The 15,444-nt window shown below is 36.3% G+C and overlaps 1 protein-coding gene across 1 annotated transcript in view; it reads right to left on the bottom strand.

Annotated features, from left to right (window-relative positions):
• The window catches only part of ctnnd2a (catenin (cadherin-associated protein), delta 2a), a 396,135-nt gene that overhangs the window by 2,276 nt on the left and 378,415 nt on the right, over positions 1 to 15,444 (bottom strand). The window contains exons 24-25 of the mRNA XM_067434320.1: positions 5,994 to 6,125; positions 2,310 to 2,386 (exon numbers count right to left, since the gene is read on the bottom strand). Coding sequence (XP_067290421.1) covers positions 2,310 to 2,386; positions 5,994 to 6,125 — 209 coding nt within the window. The remainder of the gene's footprint in view (positions 1 to 2,309; positions 2,387 to 5,993; positions 6,126 to 15,444) is intronic.

The raw sequence follows: 15,444 nt of genomic DNA, 5'->3' as shown, positions 1-15,444 counted from the left end.
GACCACCTTCCGTATACAACTTATGAAAAAAGTTCAAAATGCTTACGCTATGTCCAATGCCATCGTGTAGTTATACTTCTTTTGTAATTTGTATATGGAAGCTAGATATTTTACTTTATAACGTCTTGAATATGGATTGTCTTACAAACACCCATTGATTCACTTCAGAAGACCTTTATTAACCCCTGGAGCCGTGTGGAGTACTTTTATAATGGATGGATACCTTTTTGGGCTTCAAATTTTGGATTCAAATTTTGGAAGAGCCAGGACATTTTTTATATAACTGTGATTGTATTCGTGTGAAAGAAGAATGCCATATACACCTAGGATGACTCGAGGGTGAGTAAATCATGAGGTAATCTTCATTTTTATGTGAACTATCCCTTTAAATATAAGGATAGCTATATCACATTTTTGTAAACATAAAATATAGTTTTCTGTGACATTTGGTTGCAAAATTGTTTAAAACTCTATCTTTGAGTCTTGTCTTAGAGTTTTCCATATAATTATAATAATTATACAATTTTCAGCTATTATTGGACACTTTCTTTGAGAAGAAAACATAGTATTTGATAAAAAATATAAAAAAAAGTTATATCTTTAAGTCTACAAGAGCTAGTTAAAATTGCCAGAATGACATGCCTTATTATGTATTTATGAATTGAATACTGTCTTGGAGGTTTTTTGTGTATACTTGTAACTTGAATAATTTTCAGGTATTATTGCATGTCCTCGTTAAAAAATAATTAATAAATAAAAAATGAAAAGGGTTTGAAAAATGAATAATTAATAATAATAAAAAATATGAATACAATAATGTAATAAATAATATACATTTACAAATATTGTTGTCAAATTTTCTAATTTCTATTAATTACAAATAGCATAAAAGTTATTATGTTAGATACACTGTAAAAAATATTTAAAAAATAAGTTCCCTGGTTGCCTTAAAATTTTTAGTTTAATGAAAATAATAATGTGAGTTAATATAATGAATATTTTTGAGAAACAACAACCTTTATTCAAATATTATAAAAATATTTTGTAAGCATATTGGTCAATTGTGTGTTTTATTTGTGATGATGCTGTGAAACATGCAAAATTTTGCTATTTTCATGATTTATCACATTCCCTTCATTGTATCACTCAAATGTTTAATTTCAATAAACTCAAAATTTTAAGGCTAGCAGGTTACTTACTTTTTTAAGTTAAACCAACAATGTTCTTTTACAGTGTATGATTAATCACAATTAATCTATTTGACAGCACAAAAAATTTAAACATCATAAAAATTTCAGTTAAAATGTAAGGATAACAATATCAACGCTTAACTACTGCCCCAACCTAGCAAGCAGAAAAAAAAAATCTTATTGTTGAGCACTGTTGAATCTTTATATCTGATCGACTGATGCTGTGAAATACTCACTCATGTCGAAACTCACACGACTTTTCTTGTTCATTGAATTTCACTCTGATCTTTTTCATATGAGATCTAATATATCCCAACATTCTGTACTCTTCACAACGTCTCTTTTTGGAAGTCAGCTAGTCGTGCTTACGAGTGGAACCACACAAGTTGAGCAAATGGTCACAAAATGTTCATTTTTGAGTGAACGAACCCTTTAAATTCACATCATTCTGTCCATTCAGAGTTGCTTATGATAACAGGAAGATTCCAAGCAGAAAATGAGATGTTACTAATTGAAAAAGATGCAGAGCTGAATGCTCTCCAGCTACAGAAAGGAAAGATCCATGTGGAAGCCAGGCTTATCGGCACCCAGCCTCCTCGCAGCTGCTCGTCTGGGAAAGCTTTTCTGTCGAATATTTCAACATACGGTGTATTTCGGAAGTGTGCCAACAGGGACATCTGGCAAACCTTATCCATATATGAAATCTGAAAATTTACCATTATGAACCTTGTCAAGTACAAGTAATAGATCTTCTATGTGGCCAAAGTGCCAAAAATACTTCAGCACTTGGAAGCATATAGTTGCTATTCATTAGCATAGCATGCTGGCTAACAAAGTCAAATAAACAACATCTGACAGGTCTATGCAAGAATGAATACATCTTCATGCTTTTGTTTGCCAACACAGTTCTGGATTGGTAGATAGACAGCTGCCTTGTGTTGAAAACATGCACTAACGACTTATCCTCACATAGCCGCATAACAGTTGTAGTAAATGTAAATGGTGTCTGATTTTAGGAAGGATCTCCATCATCGGAGACACATTTCACATCCACTGCTGGAGCTGCAGTCCCTGTTTGACCCCGTTAGTTGAGTCGTCTCAGGCTGATTCACCACTCACCTGGTTGTGTTTGATCTCATCATTTGAAGTCTCGTACGAGTTCCGGAACAATGTGGATGTTCCACAGGAGGTTTGAACTGCGGGATGAAAGCGAGAGAGCGTGAATGTGCAGAGAATGTTTTCTTTTTAATAAATCAAGCATTAAACAACTATGAAAAATTCTGGAAATTGTACTCATTGACAGTGTAACAAATCCAACCATTTATAAGATGCTCTGGCAGGGATGTTGCAAGACATATTGCATACATATATATAATAATTTTTAAAATAAATAAATAAATATATATATATGTATGTATGCAATATGTATGCAATATGTATTTTATATATTATATATATGTATATGTATGTATGTGTATATATTATATATATATATATATATATATATATATATATATATATATATATATATATATATATATATATATATATATATATCAGGGATGGAAATTAACTTTTTTGTCCACCGGCCACTGTGGCTGGTGGATTTCAAAATCTACCAGCCACTCAATGTTTTTACCAGCCACTTTCTTGTTTTTAACCGACAATGTGTAACTGCACGTGAAAATTAATACTACAAGCTCTACAATACTTAAGCTGTTTATTTAATCTCAAATATCAATGAAATACTGACATTTTTTCACTCTTATACACACACAAACCATGAACTGATATACATTTCATTAAATGAGTAGGGCTCTATGTTCTCTCTTTTTTTAAATTTTTTACCTGGATGTGGCATTTGGATGATTCTTTTATGGCTTCCAGTTTTAGGTTTTTAGTACCAACAATGAAACTACTAGTTTTGGCATCTCCTGAAGCGTGTTGACGACATACCGAGCAGAACATTGTCAGTAGGGATGCACCGAAATAAAAATTATTGGCTGAAACCGAAGCACTAAAAGAAATTATGCCAATTATCCATTGCATTTATGGCTAATGCTATGACTGAGTAACTTTACTAAAAATCAAGGCATTGCAATTGCATTAATTAATATTAAAGTTTCAAATAATAAATCAATTACAAATTATGCAAATATTTATTTAGCACATTGCAACATCAAACAGTATAAAATAAAATTCAAAGTAAAATGTTTAACTTGATCTCACTCATGTGTACATTAAATAATAATGTACAGGTCTACTAGCCTACAGAAATGTAATAAAGTAATCAAATGTAAAATAACTGCATATTTAACTGTTTAAATGAAAGATTATTCCTTATTAAACTTACAAAAGCTATTCAATCAAGAGCAGTGAGTGATGTCCTTATCGTTTGTTTGACATTAAACATAGCAGTAAAAGCTACTGCCCCTTTAAGACCTAATAGAGGGATATGCGTCATCTTTCTCGACTGTATAAAGTTCACTTAAGGCATATTCAGACTATGTCTGCTAAAATTCTCATCAAGATGAACATGTTGGCATACTTTTTGTGTGAGTTTGTCCGTTTAAGCACAAGACTTGAAAGAGAACTCAATATTTGCGCGCTGTGAGACGGGTGCGCGCTTCCGGATGACAGTGACGGATCTTCTCTCAGTGCGCGCGAGTTATTATGGTTATTATTCGCGTCTTCTGGCACTACATCCGGGTAATGACGGCGAAAACGACTGGTCATATTCGGACATACGGCCGCACTCGCATTCACTGAACACAGTTTATAAAGAGGGGAAACAGTATGCTATTTTTATTTACCCGCCACGGTGGCCGGTAGGTGAAGCGAGTTTACCCGCCACAACGCAAAATCACCCGCATTTGGCTGGTGGCGGGTGCTAATTTCCATCCCTGATATATATATATATATATATATACACACACTTTGAAACACAATACACAGTTAATAATGAATCTTAAATCAGCCCTAACTACTAACTAGAACTCTCCTTAATATTTACAGTGTAAATTAAAATGATGAATTTAATTATTCATATAAATGCAAATGAATACATATTAATATTATAAATACATGAAATAAAAAAGAATTAATATATTAAAATTACCATGCATCAATGTCGATATCATTTGTACCAATATAAAAATACACAGACATAAACAACATATTTACCTATATATATATATATATATATATATATATATATATATATATATATATATATATATATATATATATATATAGGTAAATATGTTGTTTATGTCTGTGTATTTTTATATATATATATATTATAGCCACTGTGATGTTAACTATTTTGCTTAATTTTGAATTTTGAACCTCAGGCTTTGGCATCAAAAGTTATTTCACATAAAAAGACATGTAAGTAAATCTGTATGTATATCTAGTTTACACGCTGTTAAACGCTTCAAACAAACTCGATGTATTTTCCTTCTCACCTTCTTTTTAAAGGTGGGGTAAGTGTTATTTCAAAACTGCTTTAGAAATGTGACAGGCCGAGTACCATAACAAACGGATAGCCAATCAACAGTAAGGGGCGTGTTTAATGACGGTGAGAAGAGAGCTCTCAGTGCACGTCATTATTCAAAAGACACTATTTAAAATCTTACTTTTTGTTTTTAAAGGTCTACAAGGTCAAGGCCCTTTGTATATTTCTGAGCTTTTGTCTCATTACTCTGCCGTCCGACCACTTAGGTCTGCAACCCAACAGCTACTTGCTATCCCCAAGACACGTTTTAAAACCAGAGGGGACAGGGCTTTTTCTGTAATAGCTCCTAAACTATGGAAATCCCTTCCACTTCATATTAAGTCCTGTAATACAATTGGCAGTTTCAAGACAAATCTGAAAACACACTTTTACTCTCTTGCTTTTAATTCTCTTTAAAAAAGTTTTTTTTTGTTTTTTTTTTGATATATTCTATAGCCTTATAATTTATGTTTATCAAGGCCTATTGTTTCTGCCTTCCCTGTTTTAACTTGTAAAGCACTTTGGGTTAACTTTTGTTCGGTTAAATGTGCTATACAAATAAAATGACTTGACACGACACACAGGACGGACATTAGCCGAGCGACGACAGAAAGAGAGATGACAGATAAAAAATGTAAGTATAAAATGTCTATAGAACAAAAGAAGGTGTACAATCAGGCAAGAAGTATCAGCTTCCCAGTGCTAGAGAGGACTCAAAGAGCGCTAAGGCCCGCAATCGGACGCCGAGGTTGCTTTATTTCTTCTCCATGGGCGAGTAATATTGATTTTGTTTTCACAGAACTAATATATGCTGGCTTTTGCTTGAATATGCTCTCATGTTTGTCCATTTGCGATCGTATTGACGTTCCCTTCAGCGATGATAAAGACCCAATAATTTCCATATGTATAAGCCTGGAGCATCTAAACGTCCTCCACTGTCTGTTTCAAGCGTCAGCTCCCAAAATGTGTCGGACAAGTAAGATAATATACTTCTAATATATGTTTCTTTTCTCTTTTCGTGATCGATATCCCTCTAGTCTTATCATAATTGTAATATATTTGTTAGTTGGACTCATGCTGTTGAGTTGTTCATTAGAACAGTTTCTGTTTTTGGGATGGAAGGGATGACTTTTTCATTGAACCGTCGACTTGGATTACCATAGTAACACACAGATTTCACATAGTCGTTGCCTGGGTTACATATGTGTGGGGCGGAGCAATCGAAATGGGGCGTGTTTGTTTTGGTGATTTAAAATATTAACATCTCACTTAGAAAGCACTTACCGCACCTTTAAAGTTAGACCTACCTGCCATTGTGTCTTTTCTTGAAGTGTGCTCTCCTTTGTTTCCATGGTAACCGGCGTTAGTTCCAGTCGAGTCGTAGTCGCTCTTCCTGTCCTTGAGGCTGATCATCTCTCTGGGTGAGGCGGGGGCGCTGGCTGCAATTCAAATAATCACACAAACCCTTCTTACTGAGCATCTGGAGACACACTGGCCTGATTTTACACTTTGTAGCACGCTCTCTCTCTCTTTTATCTGTTGTTGTTCTGTTTGCCTATTCTCATTTTGTTTTAACTAACTTAGACTTTTTACGTCTCTGCTCCCCACACCCCCAGCTTCTGCATATTTTGTCCAAATGTCTCTCTCTGTTTCTGACTTTGTTCATAGCTTCCTGTCTGTACGAGGCTGGACATGCAGAGATGTGCATCATTATTCATCATTAGTGTTGTTTAGCATGACAGCATGAAGGATGATTCCAACAGGTCTTGTAACAGCTAGCTCCAATCTACCCAGCTTCCCCAAGTCATGAGAAAATAAATCACACAAAACATACCATATTTGTCCTTGAAATGCCATTCTCTGAGAAAAAAAAAAAGCCCAACAGAAAAGCTTAAAGGTACAATTTTAAATTTAGTCAGAGAGCGTTTCCAAGTGTATGAACACTATACTGTCCATGTCCAGAAAGGGAATAAAAACATCCATCTGTGACATCAGTTAGTTCATTAGAATCTCTTGAAGCATCGAAAATACATTTTGGTCCAAAAATAACAAAAACGACTACTTTATTCACATTGTCTTCTTTTCCTCATTTGTTTTCAATCCTCAAATAAAGATTCAAACGGTCATGAATCAGAGGATTGATTCATGATTCGGATCGCCTGTCAAACTGCTGAAATCACATGACATTGGGGATCCGAATCATGAATCAATCCGCTGATTCATGACCATTTTGAGGATCGTCTTTATTTGAGGATTCAAGCTGAATTTGTCGTAGTTTTTGTTATTTTTGGACCAAAATGTATTTGATGCTTCAAGAGATTCTAATGAACTAACTGATGTCACAGATGGACTACTCTGATGATGTTTTTATTCCCTTTCTGGACATGGACAGTATAGTGTGCAAACACTTTCATAAGCTTTCGGACTAAATATAAAATATCTTAAACTGTGTCTGAAGATGAACAGAGGTTTAACAGGAGTGGAACGACATTAGGGTGAGTCATTAATGACATCAATTTCATTTTTGGGTGAACTGACCCTTTAAAATAGCTTGACTGTATCTCTACACCCTTGCTTCATTTAGCATATGCAGATACATGAATATGCTAATTACCCCCGCATCCTATCACTCACACAAGCGAGATCCACTCAGTCAACTAACTGAGGTAAATGCAGCACAATGGTATCTAGCTCTGTGCAATGTCAGACACATAACAGTAATTAATATGATTAGCCTTTTGCTTGACTACGTCATCAAACAGCTAATTAGTTGATAATGTTACAAAAAAACATGTTCCCGTTCGCCATCTCACAGCAATCTGCATCCTTAGAAATGCTTTGAACAGTCAGTTAATCTGTGGAGAAAGGCTATAGTTCATCATAACATTGTATTGCTAAATTTACCCAATTTACCAGGCTTCTCTTGAGACTCCTCTACTTCAGAGCGGTCATAGTTAATGATATGCTAAAGTCCGCCCGCACATTGACGTGATTAGATCACTGCAGTTTTCAAGCAAAATGTCTATAACAATGGTATTGACTTATAAAGTTGCACATGGTTTGTCTTAAAACATATTAAAAACCCCACAAAGACATATAAACAACAATAAAAACTTGATTTTCACCACACGGAGAAATTAAACATCAAATACATTCTAAATTGGCTGTCACATGACATCCCATTGTGTGGACAGACAAATTGCTAGTCTTTGAAAACGTCACAGACTTTAGGAATGCTTGGAATGTGCAATTAATAAAAATATAGCATAACTACTGTATTTTTTTTTTTGGTTTTTGTTGGTTTAACTTAAAGTAAGTAACCTGGTTGCCTTAAAATTTTGAGTTTATTGAAATAAAAAATTTGAGTTGATACAATGAAGGATTTTTTTTTAATAAATAGAAACTCAAAATATTACTGTGTCTGAACCACATAAAAATTTTGATAAATCATGAAAATAGCACTATTTGGCATGTTTCACTGCGTCATCAGAAATAAAACACACACAATTACCCAATATGCTTACAAAATCTTTTAATAATATTTTAATAAAGGTTGTCAAATCTCAAAAAATGTTTATTGTATTAACTCAAAATTTTAATTTCAATAAACTCAAAATGTTAAGGCAACCAGGTAACTTTTTTTCTAAATATTTTTTTTACAGTGTATATATCTCTATTACTTCAGGCAGAATTATTATAAAATCAGTATTCTTGTTTTATCTTAACTGTATCACTTAAAGTATAATTAGTCCGTTTGACCTGAATTCTGTCCTTTTGTCCATGAGCTCTGTGTGTTTTGTCCTAGATACTTCAGAACAGCTGTATGAAGGTCACAGAGATCAGGAATGAGTCTTCCCTCTGTGCCCTAAAAAATCCCTTCCAGCCTCAATGCTCTAACCGGATCAGCGCCACTCCCCCTCCGGCCCTCCTCCAGCCCGGTCTAAAAGAGCCTGGATCCCTGGATAGTGGGCAGCGGCACTATCTCCAAAGCACACAGCTACCCGAGGGCTCACGGGCACGCAAGACCTCTTTGGCCAGCATAGAAGGATTTATGCACACCCACGTACACACACACACACACACACACACGCACAGGCACACACACTACTGATCAACCCTGACCACAAAAACATAAACCGGCTCATACACACACACACACACACACACACACACACACACACACACACACACACACACACACACACACACACACACACACACACACACACACACACACACACACACACACACACACACACACACACACACACACACACACACACTCCAATTTTCACCAATAAAACACACAATAGCTTTAAGCACCACTCTACCCACAATGGCCAAGAGAAACATTAGCATGCTAATTATTTCAAACCCATAATCAGATTATAACTGCAAGTGCTTTACCCTTCTCAAAACTGCCTTGATATGACTCCTAATCTAATCATTGCTCCTTAACAATGCATCATTTTGCAAAAATATGCACATAGCTGATTATCAGTCTTATATCGAGGAACTCCAGCGGTTACAGAGTCAACAAGCACGGAGACTCTCAAAGGCTCCGGTCACGTTTCCATAAACCTCACCAAATATACGGATTCTGAGACCACGCAAAACAGTTCTACAGAAAATCAGTACTGATGCGTTTAACTCAGTGTGCAGCTCGTTCTGATTTGATTTTCTTCAGGTGATTTTACAGAACAGTTGATGACCTTAATGGTAGAAAATGAAAACAATATGTTTCGAAAGACATGTAAGAAAAACTGATATTGCGAAGAGATTATTAGTGACTTCTGTTGGCAAAAGGGCTTTTGTGTCTGAGCTCCACAGGCATCAAAAGTGGAACATTATTGCTGTTGCTACACTTATATCACGCAGGGCTATCTACTCGCCTACAGCCCTTAAACATTAGATTCTGTGAGAAATATGTCTTGATATACCAGCTAATATGCACAAGTTTGCAAAATCAACCATTATTGTCAATGAATCCCAATCTAATGGAAGTTAATTCCTATTAAAACGTGTAATTGTTTTGTTGTTGCTGACATTAAACATTTGTTAAAGGCTAAAAGCTGCACTATGTATTTTTTCCGTCTGCTAGAGGGCACGTATTCAAACCAAAAGCGTAGTTTGATGATGCCAAGTTTGAGCTCAGAATCTTTGGACATGTGGTCTTCACCTCACAGCCGGTGGAAAAGAATCGGGATAGGACTCGGGCAGAAATCATGTTGATGGATGCGGTTATTAACGTTACTGTAGAATGAAGCAGAGCAGGACCGGATGTTGAGGAGCTGTTTTATAAAAAACGGTGATTTTAACCACATCATATATTGTGTTTGACGTGATCTGCAGATTGCTTGCTGACCACCAGGAATGGACACACTTGTACTCTAATAATATTAACAAAGGACTCTTGAGTTGCTGTGCTCAATGTGTCTCAGTAATACAGTAATAGCTGGCAATGCTACATCATGGTTATGTTCTTAGGGTCTGACATCCCGTAAAAGTATTTTTGAAGGCCTTGTCCGGTGGCATTTGAAGCATCACCTCCATGCTTCATGATTAAATGATAAAACTGAGCAAATTTTGAACAAAAACCTGTCAACTCTGCATTGAAGTTCATGCCAAAATCCTTGATGTGGATCAGGCAGATCTCCAACTTTGAGCAACAGCCTCAGAAACACATTGACCTGTGTTTAATTTTAATGTGAGGTCAGTTGATTTCAGTATCTCTCAATAAACTCCATGAATACACTCTAAGGCATAAATTGGCTTTTTAAGTTTAATTTAACTACTTCAATAGTCTACGTAAATATATTCACACATGCACAAAACCATAATCTACTCTGCAAAACTGTGATGAATGCTTTCATGATGCAAATTCAAAGATGAGCGCTTTCAGTGTATTTGCTGATTATAATGGGAATGTGCTCTGCTTGTGTCTGGTGTAACTATATGTTTACGGTTGCCAAGCAACATTGCACTGGCAACTGACTGCATTAATACAGAATTAGACTGTGTGCAGGTTCCACAGCTAATTTTACAACAGCGTCAAACGTGGCTCATCCAATTATGGATTTTTTTTTTACATTACAATGCAGCCGTTTTCATCCGCTGTTTTCCGTCTGCATTTGAGCCAGACTTATTCAGTCGTTATGAATAAACGTATCTGTTGGTTTGTATCCAAGTTCCAATTAAAAAAGACAATAATAAAAGACACAACCTTTCATTTCTAATGTTTTTAATCAATTAAATTATTAATAATACAAACTACTACCTGATCATGTAAAATAATAGACCATAGATTGAAGCTTGAGCAACTCTGAGCATGCCATATTAACAATATGCAAAATTAATGAAAATATTTTTTCTTTACACAAATAAATAAATACATATTGTCTTGACTTAAATTTTATATTACAGTGCTTAATAACTGCACAAAATCACATTCAATAAAATATCATTTTAAATAGGCCTACATAAAAAATAAATAATATTTAAAATATTCAGATTACTCTAAATATTGCCATTCAAGCTTTTTATGGTAAGGACAACAGACAGAATGTGGTGAGAATGAGGACAAGACTTAAATCTAGACGCACCCTAGCGGCAGCAAATCTAATCTGCTGTGAGTGTCGTCTAGCAACTCTCAATACACTTCTGAGCTGTAAACGCCAAACTCTGGTCGGGCCAATCACATCGTGTATAGAGTCGGTGGGCGGGGCTTGTAGCGTTATATCCAATTGCGTGCACGCCATGCAGAGGGAGTTTGAAAGCCAACCGTTTATCCCGCCCCTCGGATTGAGGCCTGTCAATGGTGAGTTTCCAGACCAAACATCTTGATGTGGGTCTGGCTTGTCAGGCTAGACAAGACTGAACCCTAAAACCAACCATTTACGATGAATGACCTTTTAACGAAGTCTTGAATTAGTTTTTGGGGTATACTACAATATGCGTTCATACTTGATTGTTCAAAAACACATTATGTTTCATACATTTTACATTATTATAGCTCCTCTCTCCCCAGTCAGGCTTGAATGTGCCATTTATTTCCTGTTTCGATGAAGCCCCCCCTTTTGAAATAGTAAATGTGCTGTGATTGGTTAGCTTGCCCAGTGTTTTGTGATTAGCACAGTTTACCGCGTAGGCGATTATCACACCCCTTACCATAACCGCAAGCTCTACTCAGATGTAAACATTATAGGGATAGTTCACCCAAAAATGAAAATTTGATGTTTATCTGCTTACCCCCAGGGGATCCAAGATGTAGGTGTGTTTGTTTCTTCAGTAGAGCACAAATGAAGATTTTTAACTCCAAGCGTTGCTCGTATAATGCATGCCAATGGGGTCCATTGTCTTTGTGCTAAGCTAGAAGTAGTATGTCCCAAAGCTTGCATAGACCTGGTCGTATCATAGCTGGGGGCGTGGTGTGACGTCGGAGCCGGCGTGAGAGAAAACAGTTCATTCCCTCACATTATAAATGCATGGCGTTAACACAGTATAGCCTATTTAGAACAGACAGAGCAAGATACATAGAAAAACTATGACTGTTTCTGTGACTAGAAAAACGACACAGCACAATGGCCAAAGGTGTAATCTTATTTTAATAATACCAGCATCATGTAGTGCAAATGTTTAATTGTAATGGACATATTGCACAGGCTCTCGAAATTGACGAACGGCTCCGTCTGTCATTCGGCAGTATAAACTTCAGATTGTTTTTTGCTTTTTTTTTTACTAATTAGAGGTGCAGAACACCACACAGTACCTTTTCGGCATTGCACCAAGCAAAAATACATCGTAAATATTACAAAAATTAAAGATAAAGCATCTAACAAGGTCCCCCATGGCATAAACAGATATGATGTTTTTGTGGGTGTTCCCAGTAATGCAGACCAAGTCTATTGCTACATACTCAAAAGTATGTACTTTTTCTTCACAAAAAGACAGTAGGACAGAGGTGGACAGTAACACTGTACATTTAGTTGAGTACCGTACTTAAGTACACTTAAGTATTTTTTCTGGAAACTTATGACTTTAACTTAATTCAACACTACATTTGAAAGACAAATATTGTACTTTTTTCTCCACTACATTTCTATCAAGGTCCTCAAAGTCAAAAGTCGTTTCTGTAGCAGCTTTGAAAGTCATTGGATGATTTTTTTTCTTCTTTAGAAGGTATTTTCAGGAATCAGTCTTGTAGGGTCATGTGAAGTTCAATGATTTCCCAGCATTTTTTGAACACTGATTTATAGTTTATAGCAAAATGGAAGACGATGGATGTCAAAATGTTCATTTTGGTGAGTATTCCCATAAACAGTGTATTGGATCCGTGCATTCGGCCTTAAAGTGACAGCAACTTTGTAAAGGGCTTTGTAACTTTTATACAAGTATTGAAATGAGTTTAAGTTAGTTGTATGCTAGCATGTCGAATGGAGCATCACTGACTGGTTTAAACTATAGCGGCATAGTATGCATTTATACAACAATAATAAAATAATGCAGGAAATTTACTTTTGAAACTTAGTTTAAAAGGAAACTTACTTTACTTAAAGGTGCACTATACAGTATTTTTGCAGTAAAATATCCAAAAACCACTAGGCCAGTGTTATATATTTTGTTCAGTTGAGTACTTACAATATCCCAAATGTTTCCAATTATTTGTAAATTGTGAGAAAATTGCTATTTTAACCAAGGAGCCGGGACGTGTCAGCATTGCGTTTGAGGGAGTCGCCTGTCAATTGCGTCATATCTGCGTTACCCTCGGTTTTATTTGGCAGAAGCACTTTTCTCTTAGCAGTGTAAACATGTCACAGCAGTGCCGAGCCAACTCACAGAGTAACCTCATAAAATCATTTTAAACACACTTACGCCGCATTCCCACGGGGCGTAGGCGTTAACGCGTCCCATTTACTTTGAATGGGTGACATCATCCATTGCCGAACTGAATTGTGGGTTCTGTCGCGTTGCTTCACTCGCGTTGCAAGCGGCAGAAGTTGAAGATTTCTCAACTTTTCAAGTTGGCGCTAGCCAATTGCGTTCATTACTGCTTTGTGAACCATCCAGACGCAGCTCCCGGACCAGTACGTGATATTCTTCCCGCTGTCGGCGCTTTTTTAGGATTTAACAGCTTTGAACAGCTTCGAGCACCTGTGCAGTGCACTGACAACAACTACAGGGGCAATCGCATTCGCACATACAACCAAATCGGCATCCATTTCGTCTCACAGACTAGCTGTCAAAAAAGGCGTTTTTTTGTGTTGTGTTGTGGTCCAAGCGGCAAGTAAGTTTTAATGTGACTGGCTGTTGTCACTATGACGATCGCGTCAGCACCAAACTTCAGCCGCACCCTCCGTCAAGTGTTAACGCCTACGCCCCCTGTGAACACACCGTTAAGGTATCTAATATGATAAACAGAGTTGCTTTACCTATACTCATGACTGGAAAAGCGGAAATGGTGCAGGCGCCCTGCGACTGTGTCCCGTCCCATCATAATAAAAGCCCCTGTGCTCGCGAGGTGGGTATTTATGTAACAATCGCTCCAGCAGCCATGCTCAGCTCCACGACATTCGGTCCTGCTCTGCTTCATACTACAGTAACGTAATAACCGCACCCATCCACATGATTTCTGCCCGAGTCCTATTTTCCACCGGCTGTGAGGTGAAGACCACATGTCTCAAGTTTCTGAGCTCAAACTTGGCGTCATATCAAACTACGCCTTTGTTTTGAATAGAGGCGAACTCTAGTGCACCTTTAAGAACAAAACAAATACTTCAAAACAAATACTTCTATACTTTAACTTAAGTAAAAATCAGTTTTATAACTTTCACTTGTAATGGAATATATTTGACAAGTAGTACTTTTACTTTCACTCAAGTAATGAAGAGTACATAGTTGTAGGCAAATTGGGACACAGCATTTATCAACACTGAAATATTAGCTAGCAGGCTAGCGGAGGCTAAGCTTTACCCTTTGTTTACATCATACAAACTACGTGAAAACTATAACTGGAACTGTTAATAGAAAATACAACTACAAATAATTAAAGATAATTACAAGTTGTGATCCACAAACAACAGATCGTCTCGACAAAGTGGGAACTGCTACATTTCAGGAGAAGGTTTTGCACATACATTGTGGTTCTGGAAGCTGTTTTCCGTAAAATGTGCAGCATAAAGATAAATGTTGGGGTTTTAATGTTCAGGGAAAGTGTTTAACATAAAACCTAACCACCTAATGTAAAACAAATTCGTTTTTGAAAAGTTTTGGCGACAACGTTTTCTCAAATGCAGCTTAACCTTAAAAAAACGCATTGTAGTCCAAACGAGTCGTTCATTCTAGTTATTGGAAAGTGGATTCTGTAAAATAAAATATCTCCCTTTGGAGTGAAGTAACCTTGCAGATCTTTTTTTATGCTCAAACAGCAACATTACAGAATAACTAAAGTTGAAAAAGTAACAAAAATCATAATAGGACCCCTTTAATTTGAACTCAAACAGGCATTAAACTTGCCTGCTATGCTTGTTTTTTTGTGTGTGTTTTTTTTTTTTTTTTTTAAATCAGAGCTTAGCACAATAGAAAAGCTGCCTAACAGAACTGGTTATACTAAATTTTTCACATAATAATTACCATCCCCACAGTGAATGTATGTCTCGAATGCTGCAACAAAATGGCAAGGTCATGATACTGGAAATAATTGCAGTGTTGTGAAGTTACTGAATTACACAGCATTGCCATTTTTGCTGTATTGTTTTGGCT

The sequence above is a fragment of the Pseudorasbora parva genome, chromosome 24 (genome assembly GCF_024679245.1).
Source record: "Pseudorasbora parva isolate DD20220531a chromosome 24, ASM2467924v1, whole genome shotgun sequence".
Classification (NCBI taxonomy): Eukaryota; Metazoa; Chordata; class Actinopteri; order Cypriniformes; family Gobionidae; genus Pseudorasbora; species Pseudorasbora parva.
Note: the sequence above shows the minus strand (reverse complement) of the source record. Positions and strands in the feature narration are given on the sequence as shown.